The 16,970-nt window shown below is 37.8% G+C and overlaps 1 protein-coding gene across 18 annotated transcripts in view; it reads right to left on the reverse strand.

Moving 5' to 3' along the window:
- LOC123864117 (ras GTPase-activating protein raskol) overlaps nucleotides 1-16,970 on the reverse strand; it is a 214,596-nt gene that overhangs the window by 8,788 nt on the left and 188,838 nt on the right. For 17 of the 18 annotated variants that reach the window (XM_045904345.1, XM_045904340.1, XM_045904339.1 and 14 more), the window contains 8 exons: nucleotides 13,561-13,786; nucleotides 11,055-11,124; nucleotides 9,922-10,049; nucleotides 8,994-9,137; nucleotides 7,609-7,754; nucleotides 1,204-1,443; nucleotides 567-766; nucleotides 26-234 (listed from right to left, as the gene is read on the reverse strand). In XM_045904345.1, coding sequence (XP_045760301.1) covers nucleotides 26-234; nucleotides 567-766; nucleotides 1,204-1,443; nucleotides 7,609-7,754; nucleotides 8,994-9,137; nucleotides 9,922-10,049; nucleotides 11,055-11,124; nucleotides 13,561-13,786 — 1,363 coding nt within the window. Of the gene's footprint in view, nucleotides 1-25; nucleotides 235-566; nucleotides 767-1,203; nucleotides 1,444-7,608; nucleotides 7,755-8,993; nucleotides 9,138-9,921; nucleotides 10,050-11,054; nucleotides 11,125-13,560; nucleotides 13,787-15,063; nucleotides 15,125-16,970 lie in introns of those variants that run through there. The other variant, XM_045904358.1, reaches the window with a different exon arrangement.

Here is a 16,970-nt window from a genome sequence, read left to right on the forward strand (position 1 = left end):
CACAGTGTTCCGAATAAGTACTCACCTCTCGCGGAACGTGGCGAAACAGTCTCTCAGTGGAGGAGGGAACCTCGGAGCAGAGGCAGCGATGGCGCGCCACGCCAGCGTCACGGTGTCGCGCAAGGCGGACTGCTGGCGCCGCAGCGCCGCGCCACTGCCGGCTCGCAGCGGATCGACCTCGCAGTCCGTCGCGCCCGATCCCGCCGCCGCGGCCACTGCCTCCCCGAGAGTGTCCTGAGTAAAATTCAACGTTACATCGGGCATCCAGAACGGTATCACACTAATATTATAAAAATTACATTACTAAAAAACGAGCAAGGAAAGAACGGCTTCATTCAACAGCCAACAACTTCTTTACAGCTTGGTCACGGGTCATCATTCAACCAGCAGCAGCGATACCAACATGAGCAGCATGCTCATGTTGGTATCGCTTTTCACGTATGCGTCGTTGTCACACACGCACAAGCGTTAGTAGTTGACTTCACTTAAAAAATGAATGGTATGATCAATCTTTGGCACTCTGGAGTTTAACAACGTTTTTGGCAACCGCGAGTCCAGCGACCAACCTGCAGATACTGATCCCCGACCAGCTTGAGGTAGGCCTCCATGCTCTTGGTGGCGAGCGAGTTGCCGCGGAAGGTGAGCGAGTGGTCGCCCGTGCGCCGCACGTCCAGCGCCACCACGTCGGCCAGGTAGCGCGGCGCCAGCCCCGCGCCCGCCATGCACAGCACCAGCGCGCAGCCGATGTCTTCCTTCGCCTTCACTCCTATTGAGAGAGAAAGAGATCAAGATTGATTTAAGGCTAGGGGATATCGGAATTAGATAATGTTCGCGACTTCAACCGCGTGGATTTAGTTTTTTAAATCCCGTGGGAACTCTTTGATTTTCCGGGATAAAAAGTTGCCTATGTCAATTTTCGGGATTCAAGCTACCTATATACCAAATTTCATATAAATCAATTAAACGGCGGATGGGCCTTTATAAATCCCTTGGGATTTTCCGGGATAAAAAGTAGCCTACGTTCTTCTCCGGGAAGTAAGCTAGGTCTATACCTACCAAATTTTATTAAAATTGGTTAAACTGTTGGGCCGTGAAAAGCTAGCAGACAGACACACTTTCGCATTCATAATGGTAAATAAATTGATAATTAGTATGGATATGGATATTGGTAGCTGTGAATGCGGGATTCTCTCGGAATAATACCTATGACGGGCTCGAGGTACTCGCAGAGGCGGCGGTAGTTCTTCTTGAGGTAGTCGAGGAAGCGCGCGTAGTGGTCGAGCGGCAGCACGTCCACGCACTGGTAGCGGCACTTGATGCGCAGCGCGGGCAGCGGCGCGGGCGCGCGGCCCGGCGACTGCGGCTTGTCGCCCTCGCTCACCGGGTACCAGCGCTCGTTGAGGTAGCGCGACGACACGTCGTCGACCGGGATACGTACTGTACCTGCCGAACGCCGAATTTTGAAAATACGAACACCAAGACACTTGGACTACTCTGTATTTATTATATTAATGTATTAAAAATATAGGTGGCCATTTCCACAGACGAGAGAATTGTGGCTATAGCCACAATTCTCTCGTAGACAATACACTATATATTATAGTGTCGTGTTGTGATAAAATTCGATAAAAACTCTATGGCCAAATCTCCACACACGAATTTTATCACACGCGCACGGCGAGATTATCGCGGCGATTCTCTCGTCCGTGGAGATGGGGCACTTTGACTTTGCTTACACTTAAGTTTTAGTTAAAACGAGACAGATATATGCCAGCGGTATAACGCTGTCTCGTTTTAACAGTGTCTTAAATCTGAGCAAATTCAAAGTGCACTCTATAGATCTCAGCCTAAGTGGGTACCTAAAGCTCTTTTCACGCTACGCTACGCTATAATATAATAGCATATAGTTCATAGCACAACAATGTCGCGCACCATAATATTATTATGGACACATTCACACTTCACTGTACGATATATTATTATATCATATAATTCAAGTAGCATTAGGTCCTTATTTGCTATACTATAACGTTATATCACAATAGTATAGCGTAGTCTGAAAAGAGCTTTAAGCCAGTAATAACACAAAGCCGCGTAGTTACATTGATAGCGATATAAAATGGATTTTTATATCTATTAGCTTTCAACTTCATAACTTTAAATAAGATTATCTTATCTTATCTTAAATAAGTTACAAGAATCGGATAATTAGGTCTGTACTCCGTATATTATAGACTACAGGCCCATGTTTAAAAATGGGTGGGTCATATGAACCACCAGGTGACGTATACAGGACGATATAAGAGCATAAAATAATAAGATTCAGCACTATGCCGTCACTTGTAAGCTGTCCAACAGAGTGCTGGTGAGAATTGAAAAGTGCAGGTAGAGTGAGTACATTTTGGTCATATATTTTTGTACGGCATTTTTACCATCGATAGATCCATGAAAAATAATAAGAAAGCGCGCAGTGCCGTAAAAAAATGGTGCGCCACAAAGTCAGTAAATGTTTTGATTTTCTGACAATTTCCGGGGTAAATTTGGTCATTTAATTCTGTACGGCACTAGTTTCATACTGTTTCAATACAGCCTCTAATCCATTATTCCGCAACGCCGTACAAAAATCATGCGACAAGGGGAAAAAATTGAGGGTAGCAACCCAGAGGGGGTTGCTACCCTCAATTTTTTCCCGTGGTCCGGGGGGTGATTTGACAAAGTACGGCTTTGGTTCCAAAACATTATCTAGCACTCAAAAGTACTATTAAAAATAATGCCGTAAAAAAATTAGTGTTCATTTGAATGTGTATCAATAATTATCTTAATTTCATGGTATACTTAATTTTTAAAGCTGTAAAATCATTTGACTCTGTACGGCAACTTTTTTTTTAACATGATAGTGTAAAATACTATTGTTATATAGTATTGCCGTTCAAAAGAAACTGTTCTAAAAAAAATTATAGATAAATACAAAAACTGAAATTTTTCAAATTATTGCAAAAGTTTAAATATTCATAGATTAATAAAATATAGCAATTTTCTACGCTTTTCCCTTGTTTTAAATAGTATTAAGATAAATAAATTAGGAAAAAATTATGCCGTACATTTTAATGCAGACCATATCTTTTAGGCTGATGAAAATGACGCTACCATTTTAAGGGTGTAGTACTTTATGGCCATCTGATACTGTACGGCATTAACATATTTTTGAAGAGAACAATTGATAATATGATAAAATCACTATGCCGTCTAACTGAAGTGAACGGGTGTGTATATAATATCCACATCCCCTACAAACCTTTGGACCAACGAAAATGTACGGCATGTAAAAAAATATTATCTATGCATAAAACACTTTCAAAATAAATTAATTTTATGTTGTTTCAAATCACCCCCCGGACCACGGAAAGAGAGGGGGTTGCTACCCTCAATTTTTTCCCCTTGTCGCATGATTTTTGTACGGCGTTGCGGAATAATGGATTAGAGGCTGTATTGAAACAGTATGAAACTAGTGCCGTACAGAATTAAATGACCAAATTTACCCCGGAAATTGTCAGAAAATCAAAACATTTACTGACTTTGTGGCGCACCATTTTTTTACGGCACTGCGCGCTTTCTTATTATTTTTCATGGATCTATCGATGGTAAAAATGCCGTACAAAAATATATGACCAAAATGTACTCACTCTACCTGCACTTTTCAATTCTCACCAGCACTCTGTTGGACAGCTTACAAGTGACGGCATAGTGCTGAAACTTATTATTTTATGCTCTTATATCGTCCTGTATACGTCACCTGGTGGTTCATATGACCCACCCATTTTTAAACATGGGCCTGTAGTCTATTACTTCCAAAGTTACAAACCGCGCTTTGTAATATTGGTGTAGTTGGTTTGATTGTGATGATACAATTTAATAACCATATAAAAGGTACATAAAAACATAACGTACCTTTTTCCAAAAATTAATTAATCTTGGTGTGTCAAATGGGCGAAACTTAGGAAGATTCTAGACGATTCGGAATAGTTATTGAGTAACCAAGCACGGTTGACCAAGCAACGTAAAAGTTTACAGCGCCATCTATGTTCGGTCGTTTTTTAACATAAATTAGGTCTGTAATATTGGTGTAGTTGGTTGTGATTAGAACTGTAGCGAACCGTATGTATTCGTTACAGGTGCGCCATCTAGTACCGAGTAACGAAACGATACTCACAAATGCATCTCGTTACTCGCATTTTGCGTCATATCACGTATGGCCGTTCCTATACCGTTTCGGTTCACGCAAGTACCGTAGATGCGTGCATTGAAATGTTTGTTGACCGTATGTTTTACGCGCAGGCGCGCTCTCTCGGTGAATTTAAAAACGTACGTTACAAAGACCGATGTTTGTTTAGTTTATTGTTAAATTTTAAAAACGAGTGATTCTGTTAAGGTATCGTTCAAATAATCATATGAGCTTAATATGAGGTAGTTATTTCGAAATTACAGACAGACACTCCAATTTTATTTATTAGTATAGATATTTAACATAAGCTCAAGCTCAAGGTAATTTTTTTAAATATTTTAGTAGATTCCGTCAACAGTTCAGTGTAGTTCTACACTTATTAAATCAAACTAAATTGAGAATAACTTAAACACACGTCTGGTCCAAAATACGGAAAAGTGAGAAATTGCACCTTACGCAGCTTTGTATGTAATTTAGACCGAAGTATGTTTTCTACAAATTACGAATGTTGCGACGCGGACGCCGCGACATCATACTGTCGTACGCAATACGACTCGATTCGTTCATCTTACGTGGTATCAAAAGTAACGAGTAACGATACGATAGTAACGAGTACTAATTGTTATAGTAACGAATGCATACGGGTACGCTCGTTTTCGTTACTTTTACACCTCTAGTTGTGATGATACAATTTAATATTTAATAATCATATAAAAGGTACATAAAAACATAACGTACCTTTGTCCAAAAATTAATTAATTACATCTAACGACAAATAGCTTCAGAAGGATCTAGACGATTCGGAATAGTTATTGTGTAACCAAGCACGGTTGACCAAGCAAAGTAAAAGTTTACAGCGCCATCTATGTTCGGTCGTTTTTTAACATAAAGTTCCATAGAGGCCAGAAAGAGAGAGACTCGTGTACGCTGGTCGCTGCCCCGTGAGCTCCTACGCGACGAATGAGAAATGGACGACAAAGGATGACAAATTCTAATTAATAATGCATAGAATAATTAATAATTTTTGCATGATGACATAATGTTTTAAGAAGGTAAGATGAGATGCTGGGTTGCACGCCATGCTTGGCCCGATATGAGATTGCGATTGACTAATGACAAATTGTAAATGATGCAAATAATACATAATATTATTAATAATTTTATATATATTAAATTTTATATAAAATATCTATAGCTATATCCTTTGGACCATTTTGGTTGCCTGGAAGAGATCGCTAGGTAGCGATAAGGCCGCCAAATTGTACCTATATTTTGTTGAGCTTTGTATGTGTTTTTCTGTACTAATTTTGTGGTGTACAATAAAAGTATATTCATTCATTCATTCATTCATTTTCTGATGAGATGCTGGACTAAATTCAATAAATTTTGCACGCTATGCTTGGCAGAATATGCGATTTCACCTAATCAATGTAAGTTATTCTAGCAAAATAAACGTTTTCAATATTCAATTCAATATTCAATAATCTTTATTGCGAATTTGGGTTAGTTTACAGATCTTAAAACTATTATTGTTAGGTGCTCCAAATTCTACCTTTCGGTATGCAATAATACAATAACATAGTCATGAATACAATCTTGCCATACCATTATAAATATATAATATTCTAATTATTATTATTATAATTCATTCAACATTAATAACTTCAAAATTATGTTTAATATGTACCTACTTTAACCAACTTTAAACAGTATATATTATCATTTGATGTCAATATTTTTAGTCTAATTATAGGAATAATTATTTTACAAGTCAATTATAATTATAATTAAATAGTCTAATCTAATGTGCCAACATTTCATTAATCGAGTAAAAACATTTATCTATTAGCCATGTAAAAAGATTCTTTTTAAATTGTTGGAGGGGTAATATCCGTAAGCCGGGAGGGAGCTTATTAAATATTTTTATGCACATGACATAGCTGCATTTTCCGTAAGATGCATTAAAAAACCTTTGTGCAATGACCAATCTGTCGCCGTTTCTTGTATTTCTCGGATAAATATCTCTTGCTTTTATAAATAGATCATTATGTTGTTTGACAAAAATACAGATTTCATAGATGTACATGCACGGAAGTGGGAGAATACGTAATTTTTTAAATAGTGGTTGACACGAATCCAAATAAAAAGCTCCTGTCATAGCTCTTATACATCTTTTTTGGGCTATGAAAGCTCTGTCAGCCTCGCTAGAGTTTCCCCACAAGATGAGGCCATATCGAAGTACTGATGCGACATAGCCATGATAGGCTGCCAGGACTGTATTTAGAAAGGCCGTTTTCCGTAATCTATATAACACATAAACATATCTATGAATTTTTTGGCATACCATTTCGATGTGCTCTTTCCATTTTAGATTTTTATCTAGAAGTACTCCTAAAAATTTAACATGCAGGGCTTCTTCTATTTGGGTATTTGTATAATTTATATTAAGGTTGTAGTTATTAGAACGGTCACTTAAACTAAATTGCATAAATGAGGTTTTTTGTATATTAACTTTAAGATTATTATCCTGTAGCCAATTTACCACCGTATTAATTTCATTATTAATGTCATTTTCATATATATGGATTTCATTTTTATTATTACATGTCACGATTATTGATATGTCATCAGCGAATAAATAACAGTCATTTTTTGTCACGCTAGGCAGGTCATTAATATAAATTAAAAATAACAATGGTCCAAGGACGCTTCCTTGTGGAACACCGAATCTATTAAATTTGAAGTTAGATTGGTGGGCAATTATGGTAGCCTTCTCGTCGATAGAATTGATCTCTACGCATTGCTTACGATCTTTTAAGTAAGACTCCATCCAGTTAAGAGCTGGTCCTCTGATGCCATTTTGCTCCAACTTATCTAACAGTATGGTGTGTGATACGTAATCAAAACGTTTCTTATTCTTATTCGGACACGAAACCCCAACCATCGGATACGCTACCCAACCCACCGTATATGACACCCCAATCACCAAACCTTATACCTAGCACCAACGTAGAGATGACTCCAGATGCTTCAAGTTTGATGTCGAATTCAGGCGCGGCCTCAGCCCATTTTGGAAAGGGCTGAAATAAATAATCCAGGATGCCCAAGAACTCTCGAGGCCAAGGAGGCTCAGCCTCGAGACAGACTTTAGTAGCTCGATTGCGGGCAAACAATCACTATCGCAATAGTTGTGATTGGCTGAATTTATGGTATTCTTGCTGCAACAATACATTGTAGCCAATAGTAACCGAGCATCAACCAATCGTAGACGATTGCGATGGTGACATTGTAGCTGTCATTCTACCGCAATCGAGCCGCAGTTTGTCGACACCACAACAGAGCAGAACAACGGACAGGAGAATGTAAATACTCGTAGGTCATCTTACCAACTAGGGCGTGTTTGTCCCGCTTGCGCGCTCGCCTCTCTGGTTCTCGGTAGACGTTGACATGTATGGCGCGCACGGCAGGCAGGCCGCCGAACTCGTACACCTCGCCCCAGAAGCACAGCTCCGACTTCAGCTTCGACGACGACCTGGTGGTAATCATTTCTTTTATCACACTAATATTACAAAGGCGAAAGTTTATATGCGTGTGTGCATGTGTGCGTGTGTGTGTGTGTGTGTATGTGTTTATTACTCTTTCACGCAAAAGCTACTGGACGGATTTGGCTGGGAATTGAGATAGTTATACTCTGACTTAACACATGGGCTACTTTTTATCCCAGAAAATGAGAGTTCATAAAATTATCTACGTTTAAAATCATCACTTCTATGAGTACATACATTACAGAAAAACTAAGGGGAAATGTTTGAATGTTTTTGAAGGTTTTGGCATTGATTTTATTATTTCACCTCTTAATAGACCAAGGTGGAGTTCACGCTGATGCATAATTTGAGATAATTATGTAAACGAGTGCTAATTGGCCACGTTACTAGTTACCCTACTGCCAGTTACATAATCAAGTTTATTTACGAATCCTGCTTAATTTTCCTGTAAGTCAGTCAAACAATAAACTACGGAAGTATACGTTTATTTCGGATAAATTGGGTCACGACAATCAAAATAACCAACTCACAGCCATGCAGATTACCACACGATATATTCCATCCTCGTTTAAGCAAATGATATTTAATTGCTTGCCACTTTTATTCGTATTCGATAGGCAGATGCTTGTATTTTTAAATCATTTCTATAAAACTACACCTATGTTTATTTTATTACAACTTGAATTATTTTATACACGCTTTGCAAAAGATCGTCAATGTTATATGTATAAGATAGTGCTTGTTTCTTTATCTATGTTTTCAATCCTAATACCTACCTACAATTTCACTGATGGACATACTTTGGCCAAAACCCCTTTGTCGACTGGGCATTCCCCAAATATGGATTGACTAGAGGATGCCCGCGACGTCGTTCGCGTGGATTTAGGTTTTTAAAGATCCCGTGGGAACTGTTTGATTTTCCGGGATATAAAGTTGCCTATGTCAATGACAGGGACGCAAGCTACCTTGGTACCTTTCATACAAATCGGTCAAGCAGATGAGTCTTTAGGAATCCCCCGGGAACTGTTTGTTTTTCTGGGATAAAAATTAGCCTATATTATACTTCCCCGGAATGTATCCTAAGTCTGTAAAAAATTTCATTAAAATCGGTTCAGCGGTTGAGCCGTGAAAGCGTAGCAGACAGACAAACAGATAGACAGACAGATAGACACACTTTCGCATTTACAACATTATAAGTATGGATTTTTTGGTGTATATTTACTCACCTCGCATACAAAGTATCGTCGAGGAGGATTTCGCAATAGTATCGTTTCTTGGGCGGGATGGCCTTAGCTTCCAGCAGCCACAACTTGACCGTCCGCTCGCAGCGTCGCGTGCGGATCTCGTCCGGCCGCGCCGCTTGTCTTAAACTTAAAATAAAAATAACACAATTAATTAATTTACTTAACTGCATGACTAAAGGCATAACTGAGTAGGTTCCTACCTACGCGTTATTTCATCTACGCAATTTTTTATACCTATCACAAAGGAACAATATTCATTTATTCATAGATCAAAATTTTTCTTTCACAACCCAAGATTTATTAGGTATGATTATTCAAACTGCAAAACTATTTTTGATTTTCTGGAGAATTTCCAGGATTTGATGACCTCCCAGCCGGAATCCTTCTGTGCCAGTTTTTCTTCTGTCTTAGGCTTTTTGAAAAGCCCTACCTTTTTGAACTATTTTATTAAGAAAATTAGACATGCCCTTTCTTCTTTAGCAAAAAACTTGTGTTTAGAGTAGGTACGAAAAAATGCAAAGGGTAGGCTTGGAAGTTGAAACTATAGGTAAAGTGCATAACTGATTAGGCTCCTGCGGTAGTGTAGCGGTGCGGGAGGGTTACAGTTGTCACAAGTTGACAAATCACTCAGCTCTGCCGTCAGGTTATCGCACCCCTCCCGCATCGCAAGAACCTACTCAGCAATGCGTTACGGTTGAGACCTTTTGCATTTCAGTCCTCTGTCCGTGACCGTTGGCTATTGAGAGTTAGGTTGAAAATAGAGCGCACCTTGACTTTGCGTAAGACTTAAGTTTCAGTTAAAACGAGACAGATTTATGCCAGGCGTATAACGCTGTCTCGTTTAAAGAGTGTCTTAAATCAAAGTCAAAGTCATAGATCTCAGCCTTAGAGTTAGGCAAATATGACATACCTGTAGATCCATCGATCGCGCTCCTTCCGCGACGCACACGCAAAATAACGCGGTGCGCGGTTTTCTGCGCTTAGAGCGAAGCAGTGGGGCCTGCCCAATACCGATGAGTGTAATGCGCGAATTTCCACCTGAAATTAACAAATTTATGTTGTTTTAGCTTCTGCACGCAAGTTTGCTAGAGTTGTATAAATTATAACATATAGCAATTGTGGATAATGTATGGTTCGCGACAGGTCGAGATGGCAATCGGAGTCACGCGGAGGAACGCCCCGCACATCCGCACGTCACCCGCGCTATCCGACATCGAGTTAGCACAGGAGCTGTGCGGGTGTGCTCACCTCGATTGCTACGTCGACCTGTCGCGTACTATAGCAACTGTGAAAAAATTTTCAGAGTCGGATCATTAGTTTCGCTGATTACCTCAAAAATGCAAACTAAAGTTAGTTATTTATTATGCCTCTATACTATTAGTATAGGTGAAAGAGATCGCTACATAGAACAAGCTGAATGGACAGATTTCACTTAGACATAGCGATGGTTTTTGACTTCTTGGGTCCGAATAAACCTTTGGATAAAAAACCGCATTGCTGAGGTGTGATTAAAAACAAAAATTTATGCCAAAGAAGAGATAAGAGAGAGGGAGATAATACAAATTGACTTCCCGTAATAATTTTTTTATGAACAAACGGAACGGTGAAGGAAAACATCGTGAGGAAACCTGCATACCTGAGAGTTCTCCATAATGTTCTTAAAGGTGTGTGAAGACTGTCAATCCGCATTGGGAGACCCGTGCTCAGTAGTGGGTCGGCGATTGGTTAATCATGATGACGAGATATGTCGGTATATTGAATTTTTGTGTAGCAAAAAATTGCAGATAAAAAACTATAACAGACAAGAATAATAATTGTCCTAAAAAAAGTTGAGGTACATTTCGGTAGACCTATTTTTCAAAAACGTGTGCTAACCATGACTCATACACCGGTTACAAAGATACCGCTAAGTATTGCGATACGATCGGCTATTATACTCGTAAATTAAGTATGATTCAGAATATTGAAAGTGACTGTGCGTTGAACTTAACCTTTATTGAAGTATTGAAACTTCTAATAATGCTAAAGTTAAGATTTCCTTACCTGATTAGGTGGTCCGAGATCCATCGTGGATACAGCCGGTGAGTGCGCTGATAGAAGACTTTCATGAGATCTGTAAATACATAAACGAGGAGTTTTTTTTAATAAACCCACTCCACCTTCAACAGGGTGATTCGCTATCTCAGTGTTCAATACTGAATGAATAACTTCTCTCCTTTGACATTGGTTTGGTTTTACATTGCTGCTCCACTGAGTGACATCAAAATAATATTTCGTAGAAAACCTTTAATGGGTTTAAAAATAAACGTCAAAGATCTCGGTGGCTATCATTCAGCGATGAACACTTAGTTAGCGAAAGGTACTGGCCATTTATTTTATTTTATTTTTTATTTTATTTTATTTAATAACCGTAATATACCTACCTATGTCTTAAAATGTATTGGGAGGTAATCATTTTTGATCTACAGATGATACTTAGGTATGAGGTAATTAAATAAAACTGCATCAAATCGGTCTAGAAGTATTTGAATAAAATCAACCTAGCCATTAAATAGAGCAACATATCTACTGCAACACCTATATTACAATAAAATAGGTATGACTAAGAACCTGTTCTGAGGCGATACGATCATCACGTCCGATTCAGTGGAATTGTTGAGAGAAATTGTAACAGAGATACACACAAACACACGAGAACATATACGTAATCTTATACCTACTCTAAACGCATATATACAGTCTCCGTTATGTCGTGAGTAAAACACTAAACAATCGATTCTTTATCGATAACTACATGCCTCGATATAAGTACCTACGACTCGTAACAACTTAGCCGTGCCGTTTCAAAAAAAAAAAACAAATTCAAATCATTTATTCAAATCGGGCACTATAATTGTACTCTTTTTCTGGTCAGTTGTAGAATCTTAATATAGTGTTGTAGTAGTGATAATTAATTCCGTAAACTTAAAACTAAAGCTACGACGGTTCCAAACGCGCCCAAAAAGAGCCTACAACGAACTCTATACCACTTTAAAAAAACACTTAAACTTATTAGAACTATCAAAGCTATTTGGCAACACATTCCCAAGCTTTCTTATCATTTAAATAATCCTTTGCATTGTAATAGGAATTTTCAATACGTTATATGAAAACTTTGAACTTGTATAAAAAGAAAATACTATTAGGTTTTTCGTAATATTCGTGATTTCTTTGGTTGTTGTATAGAAGCAGGCGTTACTTTGGGGAAGTCTATGATATACAAGGAACCAAAAGCTTAATTGGCTATAATCGGCTGAAACAGACAAATCTGTATGGTGCAACATGCAGTATGCTACTCGTATATGCACCACCCGCCCTTCCATTGCTAAATCAAGATGGTTCAAGATGGTTTTCCAGATTTCTCTAAAAATGTGTAGTTTTAAAGTAACACAGTCTCAAAGATTTACATACACATCTTTACTAAACTTTGAACACCATCATAGACACAGACATTTATTTCTAGAATGTGTCTGCAAAACATTGACTTCGATTGGTTAAGGTATGTTCAAATGAGAATCAAGTTTGTCTTTACTCTTAGTTTAATCTTACTCTTACTGGCGAGCGTGCTAGGAAAACGTGAGGAAACCTTTGGGAAAGCTGTAATTACTGAGTGTTTAAATATAGCCTAAATGCCTCAGACTATAAAATTAATACACTATAGAGTTATATAGCCCTGCAATAAAGTGAAATACCTATGCCTTTGAACTGAGTACCTATATCTAATTAATTTGTACGTAGAAGTTTCGTGTTTATAGTCGACGTTGAGCAAATAATGAAAGCACCTCAGTAAAGGGAGCGGCGACACTCCTAATGAAATTACAACACCTCAACGTAGTGGCAGCACGACACTAACCATTCTCATTGTCATTACTTAAATGTCCATAATGTCTTTGTTACAGCCCTATGGTGGTATAATATTTTGTTTTTATGGCAGATGCTCCCCTTGTTATCACGTTGGTCAGTTGGATTGATAAACTGAATTTTTTGTGAAAAAAACATTAATTTTATGGTCGTGTTTTGCTAAATATACCTACATTTTCCTTTTAGAGACGATCGTTTAGTAAAATCACGGTCATGATGGGATGACGGTAGTGCGGTGCGTAGAAGTAAAATCTCTACTTGAGTCAAAAAATTCGATAACTAACTGATCCTGGCTTCGCTCAGTGTGTAGTTTCCACTTCAGTCTTTTCTTAGTGATGTTCTATTACTATTAAGTGGAATTATTATTTATCTATGGTCTATTATTGGTGATCTATTATGATTGCAAATTGAAGTTTCTAAACCGTGCCGCCGCGGCCGTCGTATATCCTTCCATGAGTGGCGTTTTAAATTTTAAGAGATAAAGTCAAGAAATATACGGTACGTTTTAAATTTTAGGCCTCCAGGGAACAATTAATACTTTTCAGGAGAGGCAAAAATAACTCTTAATGATTTCAGTTCGTAATTTGAGTTTGTTTCATATTCGTACCGGAGCCACTCAAAAATACCATCAGGAAATACGAGTATATACCTTGAGGTTCGTAAAGCATGCGAAGCCGGGTGAGTCGGCACCGCCGCCGCAGCTCGCTCCCTCTCCAGCTTGGTGGCGGACTTGGTCCGCTTGAGCGGGTTGCTTCGGAAGGACCTCTTGGAGAAGAAGAAGGAGGCGAGGCGCGACGGGCTGTGCTGCGCCTGCGCGCCCGGCACCGGCGTACTGGGGGCAGAACCGCGCCGACATGCCTTCTCGTAGGATGTGTCTGCAAACAAGGAAAGGAACTGTTAGCATCAGGATATTTTACGTACCTTACATAGCAATTCTTACTAAGATACTAAATAAACACATATGAACAAAAATGTCATAGTATCTGCGGAGAGTTAAATCATCATCATGATCAACCCATTCACTAGTGGGAACGGGTCTCCTCTCAGAATGAGAATGGTTTGGCCATAATGTATCAGCTGGTCAAGTACAGATTGGCAGACTTCACACGGCTTTGGGAACATTTTGGAGTCAAAACATTTTATCACATTTTGTGCCTAACCTACTTTTATTACAGTCTGAACTCTACAAGATGCTTACGTTTTCTAACATTACTTAACAATAATCAAAATTGCTAAAATGCAGTAATTGCTATTAACTGCCGAGTCAATTACTAGTATGTATATTAAATACCTATGAAATATCTATATAGGCAAAAGCAAAGCATTTCTCTATCCAAGTAAACGCATAAATTACATCAATCAGTATTACAGTGATAGAAAGCATTTATAAATCAATCTATATTTCTGACGCTAGATATAAAGTCTACTGTTATTTACACGTGTAATAAATACTGTGATGTATGTATGAGTGTGAGTGGACTTTGGATGTGTGTGTGTGTGTGTGTAGTGTGTGTATGTGTGTGTACATTGGTTGTAAAAAATTGAAAATGCAACGCAAGACTCATATAGTCACAAAACCACAAAACAATATAACTACTCTTAATAACAAGGTAGACGAAAGGTAGATAATCATACTCATCAATTTTGCCCCAAGAAGTAGGGGTCCTAATCGACAAATCTCTATCAAAAATAAATTGTTATCGTGGTACCCGTCTGTACATAGTGTTAGCGATTTAACCTTTGCCTAGAGAGAAAAAAAAGAAAAGACATTAGGGCGATGGGGAAAATGGTGGCGAGAAAAGCGGTTGATATTGATTCGAAGCAGAAAGATTGGAATTTATTAATATGTTTTCAAGAAGTTAGTAGTTTAGAATTAAAGTTAAAGTTTATCATGCATTGTATAGCGATGGAATAAAGTCAGTTCTTATGAGTTGAGGATATTTTTATAAGTAGTTACTTCATATAAGTAGATACAAAAATAGTATATAATATACCACGTGTAAAGTCGCGAACACTTGCTAGTTTAAAATATAATTTCAAAGTCGAAGAAAGCTATCACAATTACACAATAAATATGTTTAGATAAATATTTACTTGACCTTTGTACTAACACAAATAATAGGGGTATAGTGAATAAATAACTTATAATTACCACAACACAGAAGTGGCAGCGAATGTAGGAACAATCTCATATTTACTCCTAGGAATATCGAATCGAGACTGATTTATTGTAGCCTCATTATTAATGGCCATGATTATTACAATCACGCGGTCACTGGTAGCCGGTAGGTATATTGCTTATATTAATATTAGGCTTGTATACCACTAAATAATAAGCAAGTAATAAGAGTTAATTATATAGCTAAGGCAGGATACGTTATATCATAATTTATCTTACGTAAGTACAACATGTCAGTTTTAAAATAATAGTATTAGCTTTGCCCTTGGGCTCTACCAATGATATTTTGACTCTACATAATATGAGTGGTTCTAATATGTCTCTAATTACTTAACACTACAATAATGGATTGCATTCGGATGAATGGATATTCCTGAACCATTCATCCGAATGCAATTTACTTCGTAGAGTCGTTGTTGGGATTTAGAAGGTTTCTGACAAAGTATCATTAACGAATAAAAGATGGCTTGCAAATCGTTCACACAAAGAGACTTTGCAATGCATGCCAGGTGCCCAGGTAGGTAAGTATATGCTATACGTAGGTATATGGTATAGGTTAGGTAATTAATTGATTGACAAAAGGAATTTCTATGTAAAAACCTCAGTTTCGTCCGCCTCAAAGTGGCATGTAGCAATATCATACTTCACACTATCACACTAATATTATAAAGGCGAAAGTTTGTGTGTAGGTATATGTGTGTGTGTGTGTTTGTTACTCCTTCATGCAAAAACTACTAGACGGATTTGGATGAAATTTGGAATGGAGATAGATAATATCCTGGATTAGCACATAAGCTACTTTTTATCCCGGAAAATCAAAGAGTTCCCATGGGATTTCGAAAAACCTAAATCCACGCGGGCGAAGTCGCGGGCATCGGCTAGTTTTGTTCTTAAAAACCCACCTACTTTAGATTTCTACTAAACTTTAATTTCATTATTTAAACGGATTATTTCAAAGGTTTTGCGAGATGCGTGTACAAATACAATTAATAAAATATTGCACTGTAATAACAATATATCACTTAAGGTGGACCCGCCTTCTCGTTTGCTCGGTATTTTTTTTAATAAAGACATTTAGCGTTACTTTTGATGCTTTAGTAGCCTAATCTCTCTCACATTCTCATACTCTTGCACTTTAACCCCAGCACAAAATAGGTATGTCTATAAACTCAACATGCTTATTAATAATTTAAGTTTTGGCCATAGGGATTATATTCACATAATAGACACGAATAATTTTATAAAAAAATTTTCACTGACAAAGGATACAATGTACTTGCCCCTTAGTTATAAGAAACAAATAGCTACCTTGGTAGCTTGTAATATACAAGACACAGCTATTTTTAGCTTGAGTTCTTTTGAAAACGGTACATGTTGTACTAATAATATAGACCTAATTAGTAATACTACTAATTCCAGTTTTTTTACGTTGGATACAAACTATTATAATAGTTTGGATACAAATAGTTGCATGGACACTACTGTAAACAGTAATAAGATTTTAAACTAAGTAGTGCGACAACAGATAAGCTATGTAAAATCAATCTTGTACACCAAAATATTCAGGGCTTATCTGGCAAGGAACATGAGATAGAACTATTTATTAAAAAATTTGATATTGACATCTTATGCCTCACTGAGCATTGGCTCAATAGTTATCAATTAATAGTAAATTTAAAACATTATCAATTGTCAAGTGCGTTCTCTAGAAAGAAAGCTATACGCGGAGGGTCTTTAATATTAACCCGCAACAATATCAATTATAAAGAACGGAAAGACATTGTTAATCTTTCATTGGAACGCACTATTGAGCTGTCCTGTGTTGAGCTGGAGCGCTATATTGTCGTCTGCGTGTACCGACCCCCCTCAGGTGACTTTGT

This window comes from Maniola jurtina, chromosome 4 (assembly GCF_905333055.1).
Source record: "Maniola jurtina chromosome 4, ilManJurt1.1, whole genome shotgun sequence".
NCBI classification, from domain to species: Eukaryota; Metazoa; Arthropoda; class Insecta; order Lepidoptera; family Nymphalidae; genus Maniola; species Maniola jurtina.